This window comes from Lichenostomus cassidix, chromosome W (assembly GCF_008360975.1).
Source record: "Lichenostomus cassidix isolate B80296 chromosome W, HeHo_3.0, whole genome shotgun sequence".
Taxonomy (NCBI): domain Eukaryota; kingdom Metazoa; phylum Chordata; class Aves; order Passeriformes; family Meliphagidae; genus Lichenostomus; species Lichenostomus cassidix.
In genome coordinates, this window is record NC_139510.1 from 12,371,177 (window position 1) to 12,386,156 (window position 14,980).

At 46.7% G+C, this 14,980-nt stretch overlaps 2 protein-coding genes and 1 long non-coding RNA gene across 5 annotated transcripts in view; 1 reads left to right on the plus strand and 2 right to left on the minus strand.

Moving 5' to 3' along the window:
• LOC146425500 (uncharacterized) overlaps nucleotides 1-14,980 on the minus strand; it is an 865,580-nt gene that overhangs the window by 790,815 nt on the left and 59,785 nt on the right. The window lies entirely within an intron of this gene.
• Nucleotides 1-14,980, minus strand: part of LOC146425513 (E3 ubiquitin-protein ligase KCMF1-like) — a 107,382-nt gene that overhangs the window by 53,191 nt on the left and 39,211 nt on the right. The gene's annotated exons all lie outside the window — the stretch shown is intronic.
• Nucleotides 12,218-13,108, plus strand: LOC146425515 (Friend virus susceptibility protein 1-like). The gene is given in 3 exon segments (XM_085041475.1): nucleotides 12,218-12,808; nucleotides 12,810-13,047; nucleotides 13,050-13,108. Coding segments are annotated over 3 exon segments (888 nt in total).

Genomic DNA, 14,980 nt, shown 5'->3' on the forward strand with positions numbered 1-14,980 from the left:
CCAGAGATAATCACCTGATCCCTATCCCCAGGTGAGCTGTGAGATATGCAAAAAGATTTCAGCCACCATCCTAGTGAGCACATTTTAACCTGGCTGCTCCACATTGTGGCCTGGCTGCTCCGATGCTGGGATATCGTGGTCCACAGTTGGAAACTAGAGGGTAATGAAGCCAAGCAAGTGGGATCCCTGTCCTGGGATGCGGGCATTGACAAGGGGATTGGGAAAGGACAAAAATCCTCAGCCTCTGGAGGTGATGCCTGTCAAGCATGAGGGAAAGGTATCTTTTCAAGGATGATCTATCAGAGCACCAAGACAAGTGGAACACCATGAACACCATGGAACAAGGTATCCAGTACCTGAGAGAATTACCTGTGCTGGAGATAATCCATAGGGATTCAAATAATGAGCTGCAGATCCAGTGTACACAATCCATGCGGTGAAAGTTTCTACAGAGCGCACCATCACTGTTTGCCAACTCATTGGCAGTGATGTCATGGAAAGGAGAACAAACGGTGGATAATTTGGTTGCCCAACTCCAGCAATATTAAGAAAATATCTCTTCCTCCCTACAGGCCTGCATCTCAGCTGTGGAAAGACTGTACAAGGACTTCCAGCAATTTAAAGAACTGTCCCATGTTCGGACAGTACAGATCAGAGTCTCTGCTATTGGGAACAAGTGCCTCTCTGCTCGATAGAGAGGGGACACACCTCGGGTTACCTGTGGTTTTACCTGCATGACCACAGAGAGGACATAAGGAAATGGGATGGAAAACCCACCTCTGCCCTGGCAGAATGGTTACATGAGTTGAAAGGAAGAACAACCATCACAGGAAATTCTTCAAGGATAAATGCCGCTCCAGTTTCCAGTGGGCAAGTCCTCAGACAGAATAGAAGGGCTGATGTTACTTCCGATCCTCTGGTCCTCTTGAAGGGACCTTCAGTTCATATTTACAATAAGGGAGCAATGAGTACCATGACCAGAACTAGAGGGTGTCCTGGGGTGATTCATAATATCATTGTATTCCATATCTATATGTGCCCAAAAATTGTTACTCTATCTCTAAGACCCTGCAGCCGGGGATCTTGTGTGGGGAGGAAGGTTTGCTCTGCGTGGGCACTTTTTAAATGTCCCTGCCCAGGGCTTTTACTGCTCTTCATGTCTGGCATTTGCTTCGCTGGCTACTTGGTCTTTGTTCAGGCAAAGGCTTTTCTTTCCTTTTTGTTTTTCTTTTTTTTTTTCCCTTTTTTCATCGGCTCAGAGAGACTGCAGTAGTAGTGGTTTTTGAGCTGCCTTGAGGGCGAATTCTGCAGCTGCCTGTCCAAAGCCAGAAAGCGGAGCAGCGGCCCTGCTCCAGCCCAAATTGCCATTGACCACGCTGAGCCATGGAGAGAAATCACTGAGTGGCTCCAGGCCAGCTGCTTAGCCTGCTGTGCCCACTCTGCTGTGCCTTGCCGTGGAGAGGCCCTTCATCTGCTGCTGGAACTGCTCTGTGAGGCTCCTGCCTTCCTGAGAGGGATCCAATGCCATTTTGTCCCTTTTGTCCTACAAACCCGAGACCATCCCTGCCATATCGGGAACGGGTATTTCTGGCATTTCAGGTCTCTTGTTCATTGCTGCTCTGCTTGTTAGTAAAGTGTTATTTTTTCACTTATATACTAGTATCTTGTTCCTTATTGGTGGGAAGGGATTATTTGAACCCTTAAAGAGAGATAACTCATTCCAGAGTGTTCTCCTTTAAATTATCTCAAACCAAGACAAGGGGCCCTGCCTCCAGTAAGGTAGGGGAAAAGGACAATCAGATCTATTGGACTGTGTGGATCCGATGGCCTGGCACATCAGACCCACAAGAATATAAGGCTCTAATTAACACCAGCGTACCATGTATCCTGATGCCATCAAGATTTGTAGGGGCAGAATCCATTTCTATTTCTGTGGTGACAGGGGTATCCCAACTACTGACTGTACTGGAAGCTGAAATGAGCTTGACTGTGAAAGAATGACAAAAACATCCCATTGTGACTGGCCCGGAGGCCCTGTGCATCCTTGGCATAGATTACCTCAGGAGAGGATATTTCAAGGACCCAAAAGGGCATTGTTGGGCTTTTGGGAGAGCTGCTGTGCAGACAGAGGAAAGCAGACAGTTGAATATTTTGCCTGATCTCTCAGAAGACCCTTCTGCTATGGCACTGCTGAGGGTTGAAGAACAGGTACCAATTGCTACTGCAATGGTGCTTCATTGGCAATACCACACTGAGACTCTGTGATTCCTATCCATGAGAGGATTCATGACCTGGAGAGCCAGGGAGTGGTCAGCAAGACTCACTCACCCTTTAATAGTCTTATATGGCCAGTGCATAAGTCCAATGGAGACTGGAGACTGACAGTAGACTATTGTGGCCTGAATGAAGCTATAAACTAGATTTGAATAGGGAAAGAAATAAAAAAAGGCTTGCTAGAGATAAGTCTAGGGGTGGCATGCTAATGATTGAGGGACAGTGTGCTAGTGAGGTCCTTCAGCCTGCTCAACGATGTGCTGAGTACACTGGAGCACACTGGAAATGTCCCTGTGTAATGCACACAACACCCTAGCCATCTCAGAGGGGATAGGGGGTGGAGATCCCCGTGACAGCAAAATATAAGGGTTGCCAATGTGGTAGAAACCATGGAAGTGCCTGAGAACAGCTGTTCACATAGGAATTGGAGCTTCTCCCCCCAAAAGGTGGCAGGATCAATAGCTCAAGCAAAGTGCATCTATTCCAATGCACACAGCATGGACAACAAATGGGAGGAAACAGAAGCAACTGTGCACCTGGAAAAGTATGACATAGTTGCAATCAAATAAACACAATGGAATGACATACAACCAGAGCTGCACAATGGCTATAAACTCTTCAGAAGGGATAAGCAAGGAAGGAGAGACGGTAAGGTATCTCTGTATGTTGAGTGTCTCAGTTGTCTGGAACTTAATGATGGTGATGGTTGAGTGTTTACATGCAAGAATCAGAAGGAAAATACTTGGCCTCATTAGTCTCTTTACTATTATAGTCTAGTTTTCTCTAAGTTAAATAATTATTAACAAAGCACTTCCTCCTACAGCACACAGATATGTCTGTATTCAGACATATGGATCTCTGCATTTAAGAAAAAAAATAGGTATCTTCTCAAAATTATCACATTGAACATTTCTAAACATTTCAAAGATAACAGAAGTCATAAACTGCAAGCAAAATATACAATAAAAGTTTTTATCATACCTAATAGAATTACAAATTTAGTGTAAAATGATAGGATTTATAATCAAGAGACATTGTTTTATCTCCAAGTAGTCTTATCTTTCCATTAATATAATTTTGTCTTCAAACATCATCATATATTGGTTTTGTATGGCCAGGTTTTGGTACTGGGGGGGGGGGGAAGGGGGCTACAGGGACGGCTTCTGTGAGAAGCTGCTAGAAGCTTCTCCTATGTCTAATGAAGGCAATGCAACCCAGCTCCAGGACGGAACAGCTGTTGGTTCAGGGTGAGCCAATCAGCAGTGGTAGTAGCACCTCTGGGATAACATATTTAGGAAAGAAAAAAAAAGCTATTGTGCTGAAGCAGATTGCATCCAGAGAAGAGCGGAGTGAGAATATATGAGAGGAACACCTCGGCAGCCATCAAGGTCAGTGGAGAAGGACGGGGAGGAGGAGCTCCAGGTGCCAGAGCTGAAATTCCCCTGCAGTCCATGGTGCAGACCATGGTGAAGCAGCTGTGCCCCTGCAGCCCATGGAGGTTAATAGGGGAGCAAACATCCACCTGCAGCCCATGGAGGACCCCACGCCAGAGAAGATGGATGCTGAAAAGAGGAGGTGAAACCATGGGAAGCCCATATTCGAGAGTCTAAGAGGGAGATTCATCACTGGAGCTGTACTCTGCCATCTATGATGTATAGAAGCCAACTCGACATGGCCACTATGGAGGCAGGTCCAGGATCTGCTTTGTGCCAGGAGGAAGGCAGTATCACAATGGATAAGGAAAGGTAGAAGAAAGTTACAGCATGGAGCAGTAAGAGAAAGTAACCTCCTTACCCTCTAAATTACTCTCTCACATACCCTTATGGAACAGGTACAAGGCCATGGGTACGGTAAATGAAGCTCATAATGAGAAAGAGGAGGAACCTGTGCAAGCAGTTTTGTCAAGGTCAGAGAGACCAAGCCCTCGCAACAAAACCTGTATTAAGACCAGCTCCAAGAAGAAACAACATCAAGTTATGGTCATTGATTCCCTCCCATGTGGAGCAGAAGCACCTGTTTGTAGACCAGACCCTCTTTTCAGGGAAGCTTGCTGCCTTCCTGGGGCCTGAATTAGGGACGTTGCCACAAGATTGAAGAGCCTAATTCAACCTTCAGGCTACTATCCATTCCCGCTCTTTCAACAATGTACAAATGATGTCGCAAAAAAAAAAAAGTGAGGTCAATCAAAACAGACTTTGAGAGCCCAGGGAAGAATGCTAAAAAGTTCAGGAGCACAGGTAGTGTTTTCCTCAATCCTTCCAGTAATGGAAGGAGACTTTGGAAGAAACAGGCAAGCCCAGGATATCAATACCTGGCTCCAAGACTGGTGCCTGTACCAAAACTTTGGGGTTTTAAACCATTGACGACAACGTATGCTGGGGCCTGATGGGATCCACCCGTCCTGGATGGGAAAAATGGGTCTATGGGCTTAAGCTGGTGGGACTAATCAAGAGAACTTTAAACTAGAATCAATGTGGGAAGGAGATACCTACTTCAGTCCTGTTGGTAAGCCAAAGATGGGCATAGAAAGGTTGAGAGTATGTGGGTAAAAATCAAGGACCAGGCCAACAAAGGATACCTGGTGGTGGGGGTCTACTAGAGGCTGACTGATCAGGGGGATCCTGTCGACAAGGCTTTCTTGTTTCAGCTACAGGAAGCATTGCACTTGTAAGCTCTCATCCTGATGGAGGATTTCAGATTTCAACCACCTGGACATTTGCTGGGAAAGCAATACAGCTGGCTGTAAGCAATCCAGGAGACTCCTGGAGTGTGTAGAGGACAACTTCCTGGTCCAGGTATTAGACAAACCAACCAGAGGTGAGGCATTCATTACTGGACCTGGTGCTCACCACTGCAGATGAGCCCATTAAAGAGGTTAAGACTGGAGGACGCCTGGGCTGTAGCGACCGTGCCCTGGTTGAGTTTGTGATCTCAAGGAGCATGAGCCTGGCGAGGATCAAAATCAAGACCCTGAACTTTGCAAGAGAGAACTTCCAGCTGTTTAAGGAGTTGGTGAATGAGATACCCTGGGTAACTGTCCTTAAGGACAGAGGGGTTGACCAGAGCTCGCAACTCTTTAAGGCCACTTTACTTAAGAGTGCAAGAGCTCCCTATCCCAGTCTGTAGGAAATTGAGCAAGGCAGGCTGGAAACTGGCATGGCTGAGCAAGGATCTGCTCCTCAAAGTGAGGAGTTAGAAGGAAATGCACAGCCAGTAGGAGCAGGGACAGGTGACCTGGGGAGAGTACAGGGACAGGGTTTGGATGAATAGGAATGGGGTCAGGAAAGCTAAGGCACAGATGGAATGGAACTTAGCAAGGGAGGTTAAGAATAAAAAGAAGGAATTCTAAAAATACAGAGGTCAGAAAAGAAAGGCCAAGGAGTGTACACCCCCCCCCAATAAATGAGAAGGAAGAACTGGTTGCAATTGATAATTCTTCACCTCAGTCTTCACTGGCAGTCAGGTTTCTCCTGTCTCTCAAGTCCCTGAACCTCTAGGTGGGGGTTGGAGTAGCAAAGGCCCTCCCACTGTAAGCAAAGAGCAGGTTTGAGACCACTTGATGAAGCTGAATAGCCACAAGTTTATGGGGCCTGATGAGATGCATCACAAGGTTGTGAGAGAACTGGCTGATGTTCTTGCCAAGCCACTCTCCATCATTTTTGAAAAGTCATGGCAGTCAGGCAAAAGTTCCCGGTGACTGGAAAAAGGGAACCATCACTCCTATTTTTAAAGAGGGGAGAAAGGAAGATCCGGGGACCTGCAGACCTGCGAGCCTCACCTCTGGGTATGCCTGGGAAGATCATGGAGCAGATCCTCATGGAAGCAATGTTAAGGCACATGCAAGGCAAGGAGGGGATCCAAGACAGCCAGCATGGCTTCACTAAGGGCAAATTGTACCTGACCAATATCTGGTGACCTTTTATGATGGAGTGACTGCAATGGTCGACAAGGGAAGACCAAGCAATGCCATCTACCTAGAATTCTGTAAGGCCTTTGACATGGTCCTACACGACATCCTTATCTCCCAATTGGAGAGACAGGAATTTGAAGAGTGGACTACTCGGTGGATAAGGAATTGGCTGGATGGATGCAGCCAGAGAGTTGTGGTCAATGGCTCTATGTCCAGGTGGAGGCTGGTGACAAGTGGTGTCCCTCAGGGCTCTGTCTTGGGACCGGGGCCCTTCAATATCTTCATCAATGACATAGACAGTGAGAAAGAATGCATCCTCAGAAAGTTTGCAGATGACACAAAGCTGAGTGGTGCAGTTGACACAACAGAAGGATGGGATGCCATCCAGGGAGACCTGGACATGAGCCAACAGTGTGCACTCACAGCCCAGAAAGCCAATGACATCCTGGGCTGCATCAAGAGAGGTGTGGCCAGCAGGTCGAGGGAGGGGATTCTCCCCCTCTACTCTGCCCTCATGAAACCCCACCTGGAGTACTGTGTCCAGGTCTGGGGTCCTCAGCACAAGAAAGACGTGGACCTGTTAGAGCGGGTCCAGAGGAGGCCACGAAGATGATCTGAAGGCTGGAGCATCTCTTCTATGAAGACAGGCTGAGAGTTGGGGCTGTTCAGCCTGGAGAAGGCTCTGGAAAGACCTCATTGAGGCCTTCCAGTACGTGAAGGGGGCTTCTAGAAAGAGAGAGAGCGACTTTTTACATGGATAGATAGCGATAGGATAAGGGGGAACAGTTTTAAACTGACAGAGGGCAGGTTTAGATTAGATGTTAAGAAGAAATTCTTTACTCAGGGGGTGGTGAGGCACTGGAACTAGTTGCCCAGAGAGGCTGTGGATACTCCATCCCTGGAAGTGTTCAAGGCCAGGTTGGATGGGGCCCTGAGTAATCTGATCTAGTGACTGACATCCCTGTCCATGGCAGGGGGGTTGGAACTAGATGATCTTTAAGGTCCCTTCCAACCCAAACTATTCTGTGATTCTGTGGTAATCTGTGCTTGAAACCTTGTTCAAGTTCTGGGTTGTGATGGGGCAATGAATCAAGTAGATGGATGTCAGGGATAGCTTGGACATCTAGCGAAATTAGTGTGCAATTGCATAAGTCTGTAAGAATACTTGCCAGGATCTTTGGGGGGGTGGGCAGGGGGGCTGCAGAGGTGGCTTCTGTGACAAGACACCAGAAGCTGCCCCCATGTCAGACAGAGCAAATTCCAGCTGGCTCCAAGACAGACTGGTCAAAGCTGATCCAATCAGCAGTGCTGGTGATGCCTCTGTGATAAAATATTTAAGAAAGGGTAAAAAGCACTGTGCAGCAGCTGTGAAGGAAGAGAGAAAAATGTGAGAGGAACAACCCTGCAGACACCAAAGTCAGTGAAGAAGAAGCAGGGGGATGAGTTACTCCAGGCTCTGGAGCAGATGTTCCCCTGCAGCCCTTGATGGACCACATCAGAGCAGCCCTGCAGCCTGTGGAGAGCCAGGCACCAGAACAGGCTTCTGGCAGGAATTGCAGCCTGTGGAGAAATAGCCTATGTAGGAGCAGGTTTTTCCGGCAGGATCTGTGGCCAATGGGTGACCCGTGCTAGAGCCGTCTGTTCCTGAAGGACTGTACCCTGTGGAAAAGGACCCATGCTGGAGCAGTTTTGTGAAGGACTGAATCCTGTGTGAGGGACCCCCCACTCTGGAGCAGGGGAAGAGTGTGAGGAAGAATTAGCAGCAGAGATGAAGTGTTTTGAACTGACTGCAACCCCTTATTCCCCATCTGCCTGCACTTCTTGTGGGGGAAGGAGGTACAAGAATCATGAGTGAAATTGAGCCTGGGAAGGGTGGAGGGGGAATGTGTTTTTAGTTTTGTCTTTGTTCTTTACTATCTTACACTATTTTAATTTGCAATAAATTAATTTTCCCCATGTAAGAGTCTGTTTTGCCCCTGAAAATCACTGGTAAGCAACCTCCGTGTCTTTATCTTGACCCATGAGCTTTTCCATCTTATTTCCTCCCCATGTCCTGTTGAGGAGGGGGAGAGTGAGAGCGCTTGGTGGGCACTTGGTGGCCAGCCAAGGTCAACCTGCCACACCTGATCAATTATTTTAGTGCTTAGCAGCCTTGAAATGCTGTGAAATATATGCTACTGAGAGGTTACTGGAGGAGCTTTAGTCATGGCCTTGAATTTTGAGAGACTTGGATCAGTATAAAAACTCATGTGAGACTGCTGGAAATTAATAAGAAGCACTAGTGACTTTCAGCTTCACCCACGTTTGTGTTTATGAGCCTAGTTGGCTCACTTCTTCTGTAAGTCAATGCACAATCTAGTATTTCTGAATGGGGAAGGTGAAATTCTGAATGGTGACAGTTGTATTGTTTTTCAGTTCCTAGAGTGTTTCTGGGAAAAGATGCTTGTTAGACATAAACTTTAAAATGCTGAATGGGCACAAACATTGGTATGCTGTCCTAGCAAAGGGCAGAAAGCATTGCAATAGGTCTATTAAAGAATAGGGATGTGCATATCTAGGACTCTCTATAGAAATTATACTTTTTGACAGAACAGCAAAGAAGTTCCGAGCAGACTTCCCAGTTTTGGTGTTTCTGAAAAAGAATTGCTGGCAGTGAGCCACAGACTCTACATACTAAGCCATTAGGATGCTTTATTATTTGTATTATGTAGAAGCATATGGTTTTCTCACTGTTCCTGCCATTTTCAAGGAGTTAACTAGGCAAATAAGGTAATACAATTTTCCAGGAAAATCATATTAAGAACTTATGTTACTTCTGTTTAAGTCCCCGTGGTGTAAGGTCATCTTGGGTGCTTATAAGGGTACAAGATCAAAACCCTCCAGCTACCTTTTGCAAAAATGTGAGCTGCTTACGTGAAGTTAAGCTTTAAAATGCCAAGCCTGAGGTCTAGATAGATTGACTACATTTTAGCTTGAGGGTTTACTATTAGAAGATGATTCATTTAGCCAGAGATTAGCTCCTCGTATTGTTAAACACTGGTTCAGCTATGGCACCAATATCAACATATGAAGTGCTGGTGTCACTGAGTCATTTTAAATTACAATATTTAACATAGATTTGCTGTGAGAGCACAGTGCATCTACAGCGATTTTACCTGTAATACAAGCTCACCTATGGTAAAAACAAGGATGGGGAGAAAAGTGATGGTTCACCAGCACCATCAGACTTAGTTTTCTAACATTCAGGAAGAGCAATGTTGTTTGCTAGCGTAAAACTCATGTTGTCTGTTTATTCTTTTGGAAGTTGAGTCATTGAACAGCTTTATAGTATTGCCATATACGCTTTGCGCAGAAGGAAAATGTTTATTTTTATTGACCCAAACCTTTCTATGGTCTCTCTCTCTCCTTATCTCAACCCTCAAATTCTTAGTTGTCTTTACAATCCCAGAACCTGTATCAGACACCAGGTTGGACATTCCTCTCTACACTTGTATTGGGTCTGACTGAAGTAAAGCTCACAGCCCTCACTGTGCTGTGCTTTGCATTAGTAGCTGGAAGGGTGCTGATACCAGACCACTGTTTTGGCTACTGCTGAGCAGCGCTGTCCCTCTGACATACCTTCCCCCATCAAAGGGGTGGGACTGGGCAAGATCCTGGGAGGGGACACAACCAGGCCAGCTGACCCAAATCAACCAAAGGGATTTTCCATACCATATGATGTCAGCTCAGTTATAAAAGCTAAGGGAGAGAGGATAAAGGGGGGCATTCGTGACTCTTCCTCCCAGAGGAACCATTATGCGTGCTGAAGCCCTGCTTCCCAGGAGGTGTCTGACCATCACTCGCTTATGGGAAGTAGACACTGACTCTTTTTCTTAGCTTATGCGTGTACAGACTCTCACTTATTTCTTTCCTTTCACTGCAATAACACTGCCTTATCTCACCCACTGGTCGTTTTCCATCTTATTCTCTCCCCTGTCCCGATGGGAAGGGGAATGATAGAGCAGCTTACTGGGCACCTGGCACTCAGCCAAGGTCAATCTGCAACAGTCTTTTTGGTGCCTGAACGTGAGACAAGATAAGGGCTGTTATATGTGTATTGCATGCTGTCATGGGTTTCCGATAAGGACATTGCCAGGAGGACGCACGAAAAGAGGGCAACCAGGCTCCAAGCTTGAAGTTGCAAAAAGTGTTTAATTACCTAACAGAGTTGGAGGATAAATGCAGGCAAAAATAAACTTTTCATACAGTTTTTGTTCACTCCCCCCTCCCTCTTACGAACCTATAGTATTCACCCCCTTTCCTCCTTTACAGTCAACAAGCCGGGTGGGGGGGCAGGGTGTGGGGTCTCTTTTCAGTCCACAGAGCAGATTCTCAAATTTACTCATCACCACAATTCTTCTACTACAAATACTCTTTATCTCTACTTGCTCACTCTCTCCAGACAGTTTTCTGCTCTCACCCCCACCCTCTTAAGAAGCAGTCTCTGCACTCACCCCCCCCCCCCTTTCTCTCTTTCCAAACCAGCAACAGACAGGGGGCAGGTTGAGGGATCCTCTGGTCATTCCAATCAGGAAAAGAGGTTCTCTACTTAGTCAGGGGTCCTTCCCACGAGAGACAGTCCTCTGGGAACTTCTTTGGTGTGGGTCCAATCTCATGAGCAACATCCCGCCCGAATTCTGCTGCAACATGAGTTCTTTTGTCCATAAGGTGCTGTGCAGACTCTCCCGAGCTGAGGCCAGGCTGCTTCCATGCCAGGAGCAAGGCCTTTCTCTCCCAGTCAAGGCCTTTTGCAGTTTTAACTCTTAGATGAGACTCCCACTGGTTCACAGTCTTTTCCAGGCATCCACCTGCTCCTCTGGAGTGAGCTGTGGGTGGATTTCTGCATCCTTATGGACTCCATGGGCTGCAGGAGAAACTTCTTGCTCCCCCCATAGCTTCCACCACGGCTAGCAGAAAGTTTCAGCTCCGGTGCCGGAAGCACTGGAGCACCTCTTTCTCCCCCGTTTTTCACTGACCTTGGCAATCTCCATGCTGTTCTCCCTCACATATTTTCACCTCCACCTCCTCCTCCTCCAACTACAAAATGAAAGAAGTGCGTGTCTGCTTTGTTTTGAATTTTTCTTAAATATGTTTTCACAGAGGCGTAACCAGCACCTCCAATTGGCCCAAACTTGGCCGGCAGCATGTCCATCACCTTCAGAGCCATCAGAGATTGGCTCTGCTGGACTTGATGTAAAAACTTCCAGAACTTGCACTCAGGACACACAGGAGCCATCTTTGTGCCACACCCCACCCCTCAGACACCTCCCCATGCCTACTACAACAGCTTCTGAGGGGTCCAAATTTCTCCTAGATGTTAAAAACACTTCACTGATGTTTTGGGCCAATCAAAACCACCACACATGCTCTAGTAATTGTCAATAGTAGTTCTTAAGTAGTAAGCTCCTGTGCGGCACACGGCATTCAGCAGCCACACTGCTTATGTTTATTTTGCTGAGTTTGGGAATATCTTGAAACAAACAATGACTATGGATGAATATATCCCTTTCTCCCTGCCTAGGGTGACTTTGAATATGAATGATTTTTTACTGCAGACTCCCACGGTTAGTGCTAATCCTTATATAAGCTGTCCGATACTGTTAATAATATTAGCCAATACCATTGTTAAGCTATGGAATTAATGGAATTTGTCATCATCCTGCCCTGAGGCACCCAGTTCCTGGGTGGAAAGGTGTGTGGAGGGATTTGGGCAGGTTCATAGGGTGGTTAACACCTCCCATTGCCTGGGACATTACTCCCGAAGAGGTAAACAACCCTAAAAAACTGGCCCATCCACTGAAAAAAGGGTGTCTTGTTTACACTCAAGATGTCTTGTTTATACTCAGTAATGTGAGCAGCTTCTCACCCTATACTGGGGCCTTGCCTGGGCCTACCTAGCCTCTGTTCAATACTCCCAGAGGACTGTAGTTGAGGCAGGAACCCAAACTGTTTGAGGAAATTACGGCTGAGGCAGGGACACAAACCACAACAACTATGGCTAAGACAGGGACTCAAACCACAGCAACTACAGTAATTGCCCCAGTAGTTAAAACAAAAAAATGGACGAGGCAAGTTTCAGGCCCATACCACCGATTAGTAAGGGAGGAAGAAGAAGAGGAAGAAGGAGGAGAGGAAGTAACAGTAGGAAAGGAGGAATTAAATCAAGAGGCAGGCCTTTCAGCAAAGACATCAAAGGGAGTGAGGCAAGTCAAACAGGAAACTGAAGTTACTCAGTCCCTGACCTCATCAGAACTTTGAGACTTGTGAAAAGATTACAGCCGCCAGCCAGGTGAACAGATTTCTGCACGGCTGCTGCGATGCTGGGATAATGGGGCCAACAGTCAGCAGTTAGAAGGTCATGAAGCTCAACAGCTGGGATCCCTTGCTAAAGATCGGGAAATTGAAAGAGGAATTGGAAAGGAAGGAGCAATTTGCAGCCTTTGGAAATGGCTTCTCTCAAGCGTGAGGGCAAAATATCCAATTAAGGAAGATCTTGTGAAATCCCCAGGGCAATGGACCACTGCATACAAAGGTATTCAGTACCTGAGAGAATTAGCAGTGCTGGAAGTCATTTATAGCGATCTAAAAAAATGACAGCATCTCTAAAGATCCAGAGGATGTCCCTTGCACATTGGCCATGTGGAAGAAGGTGGTTCAAAGTGCCCCTGCATCATATTCCAGCCACTTGGTAGCACTGTATTACCCGCAAATGGATACACCAACTGTAGAGATGGCGTCATCCTGGCTCCAAAATGTAGAAGAAACTCTGGGTACTTCCTCACCCCTACGAGCCAGCACCCCAGCTTTTAGGGGCAGCCCAAAAGATCACTCCTCTCCGACCCAGTCAGAGGGAAGGGAAGCCATAAGCGCAGGCCACGTAAGTGATTCCTGATGGTTTTTTGTCCTTTCTTTTTATACAGTTTTATACCCTTTCCCTTTCCTTGTACCCTTCACAAACACTCCTTGTACCTTAGCCCTACATGTTTATAACCCTTGTAGTCTGATATTTACCTTAGTTTGGGAGTTCTCTGGGGAGGAAGACGAAACATCCCTACAACCTCAAAACTAGAGGCTCCAACCTTGGACAGAGCCTCCCCTCTGGAACATGTTTTTGTAAACTAGGCTGTAGTCTCACTTGGGGGGGGGTAATTAGAATAGGGGGACAATTACCTCATTTGTTAAGTTTCTTATTGGAGGATTTTAGGTAGATATGCTAATTTGTGAGGTCCATAAAATAGTATACGCGTTGTACACGGGGTGTGCTCCTCGGCGTGATTCCACCTTTGACGAGAGTGCACCTGGGATCCTATTAAAACCAAGGTAATACCCTTTTTTCCCTATAGTGCTGTGTCTGCCTCTTATTTTTACCAGCTTTAAGGCATCGTAAGGAACTCTGGTTCTTTCTGCGTGACCAGGGGGAGGACATGAGGAAGTGGGACGATGAACCCACCTCTAAGCTGGAAGCCCGTGTCTGTGAAGTGGGAGGGAAGAGAGCTATTAAGAAGGGGCCACCCAAAAAGACTGTCAGTGTAGTTGCTGCAGAGAGACCAGAAGAAAATCAGCGATCTCCCAGACATAAAAGAACTAAATCCATTTCCGACAACCCTGGCGAGGGAACTTCTGATCTGGCATTGCAAAGGTGAGGTAGTGAATACTCCGACCAGGAATAAAGGGTCCCTGCCTTTGGCCAGGAGGAGGAAAGGGATGACTGAGTATACTGGACTGTGTGAATTCAATGGCCTGGCACATAAGATCCACAGAAGTATAAGGCTTTAGTAGATACCGGTGCTCACTGTACACTGATGCCATCAAGGCACAGGAGTGCAGAACCTCTCTGGATCTCTGAAGTAACAGCGGGATGCCAGAAGTTGTTTGTAATAGAGGCTGAGGTGAGCTTAACAGGGGACAAATGGGAAAAGAACCCCATTGTGACTGGCCCAGAGGCCCCTTGTATCCTTGGAATCGACTAACTCAAAAGAGGGTACTTAAAGGATCCAACAGGGTATTGATGGGCTTCTGGTGTAGCTACAGTGAATAGAAAGAAGATCAAACAGTTATCCATTCTGCCTGGCCCCTCAGAAGATCCCTTCACTGTAGGATTGCTGTAATTTGAAGACCAAAAAGTGGCAGTTGCTACCAGGACAGTGCACTGGCGGCAGTATCATACAAACTGAGACTCTGTAACTCCCATACATGAACTAATTCATCGACTGGAGAGCCAAGGAGTAATCAGCAGAACCCACTTGCCCTTCAGCAGTCCCATATGGCCAGTGTGGAAGTCAAATGGGGAAAGGAGACTGACAGTAGACTATCGGGGCCTGAATGAAGTCATGCTACCTCTAAGTGCTGCTGTACCAGACATGTTGGACCTCCAATATGATTTAGAGACAAAAGCAGCCAAATGGTATGCCACAACTGACATCGCTAATGCATTTTTCTCAGTCCCTCTGGCAGCAGAGTGCAGGCTACAATTTGCTTTCACCTGGAGGGGTGCTCAACACACCTGGAACTGACAGCCCCAGGGATGGAAACACAGCCCCACCATGTGCCATGGACTGATCCTGTTGGAAAACACAGTTTTCCAGCAAAACTTATGCTAACTGAATACATCTAAGCAGGGCCTCAGCATACTCAGGCCTCAGTAAAATCCTAACAAGCTACAGTGACTTGTTTACCTGAGAATGTTCTGTGAGAAGAATGTCATGGGAAAGAATAGGGAGTCAGAAGTGTTATGAGAAAGAAAAAGGGAGTTACCAG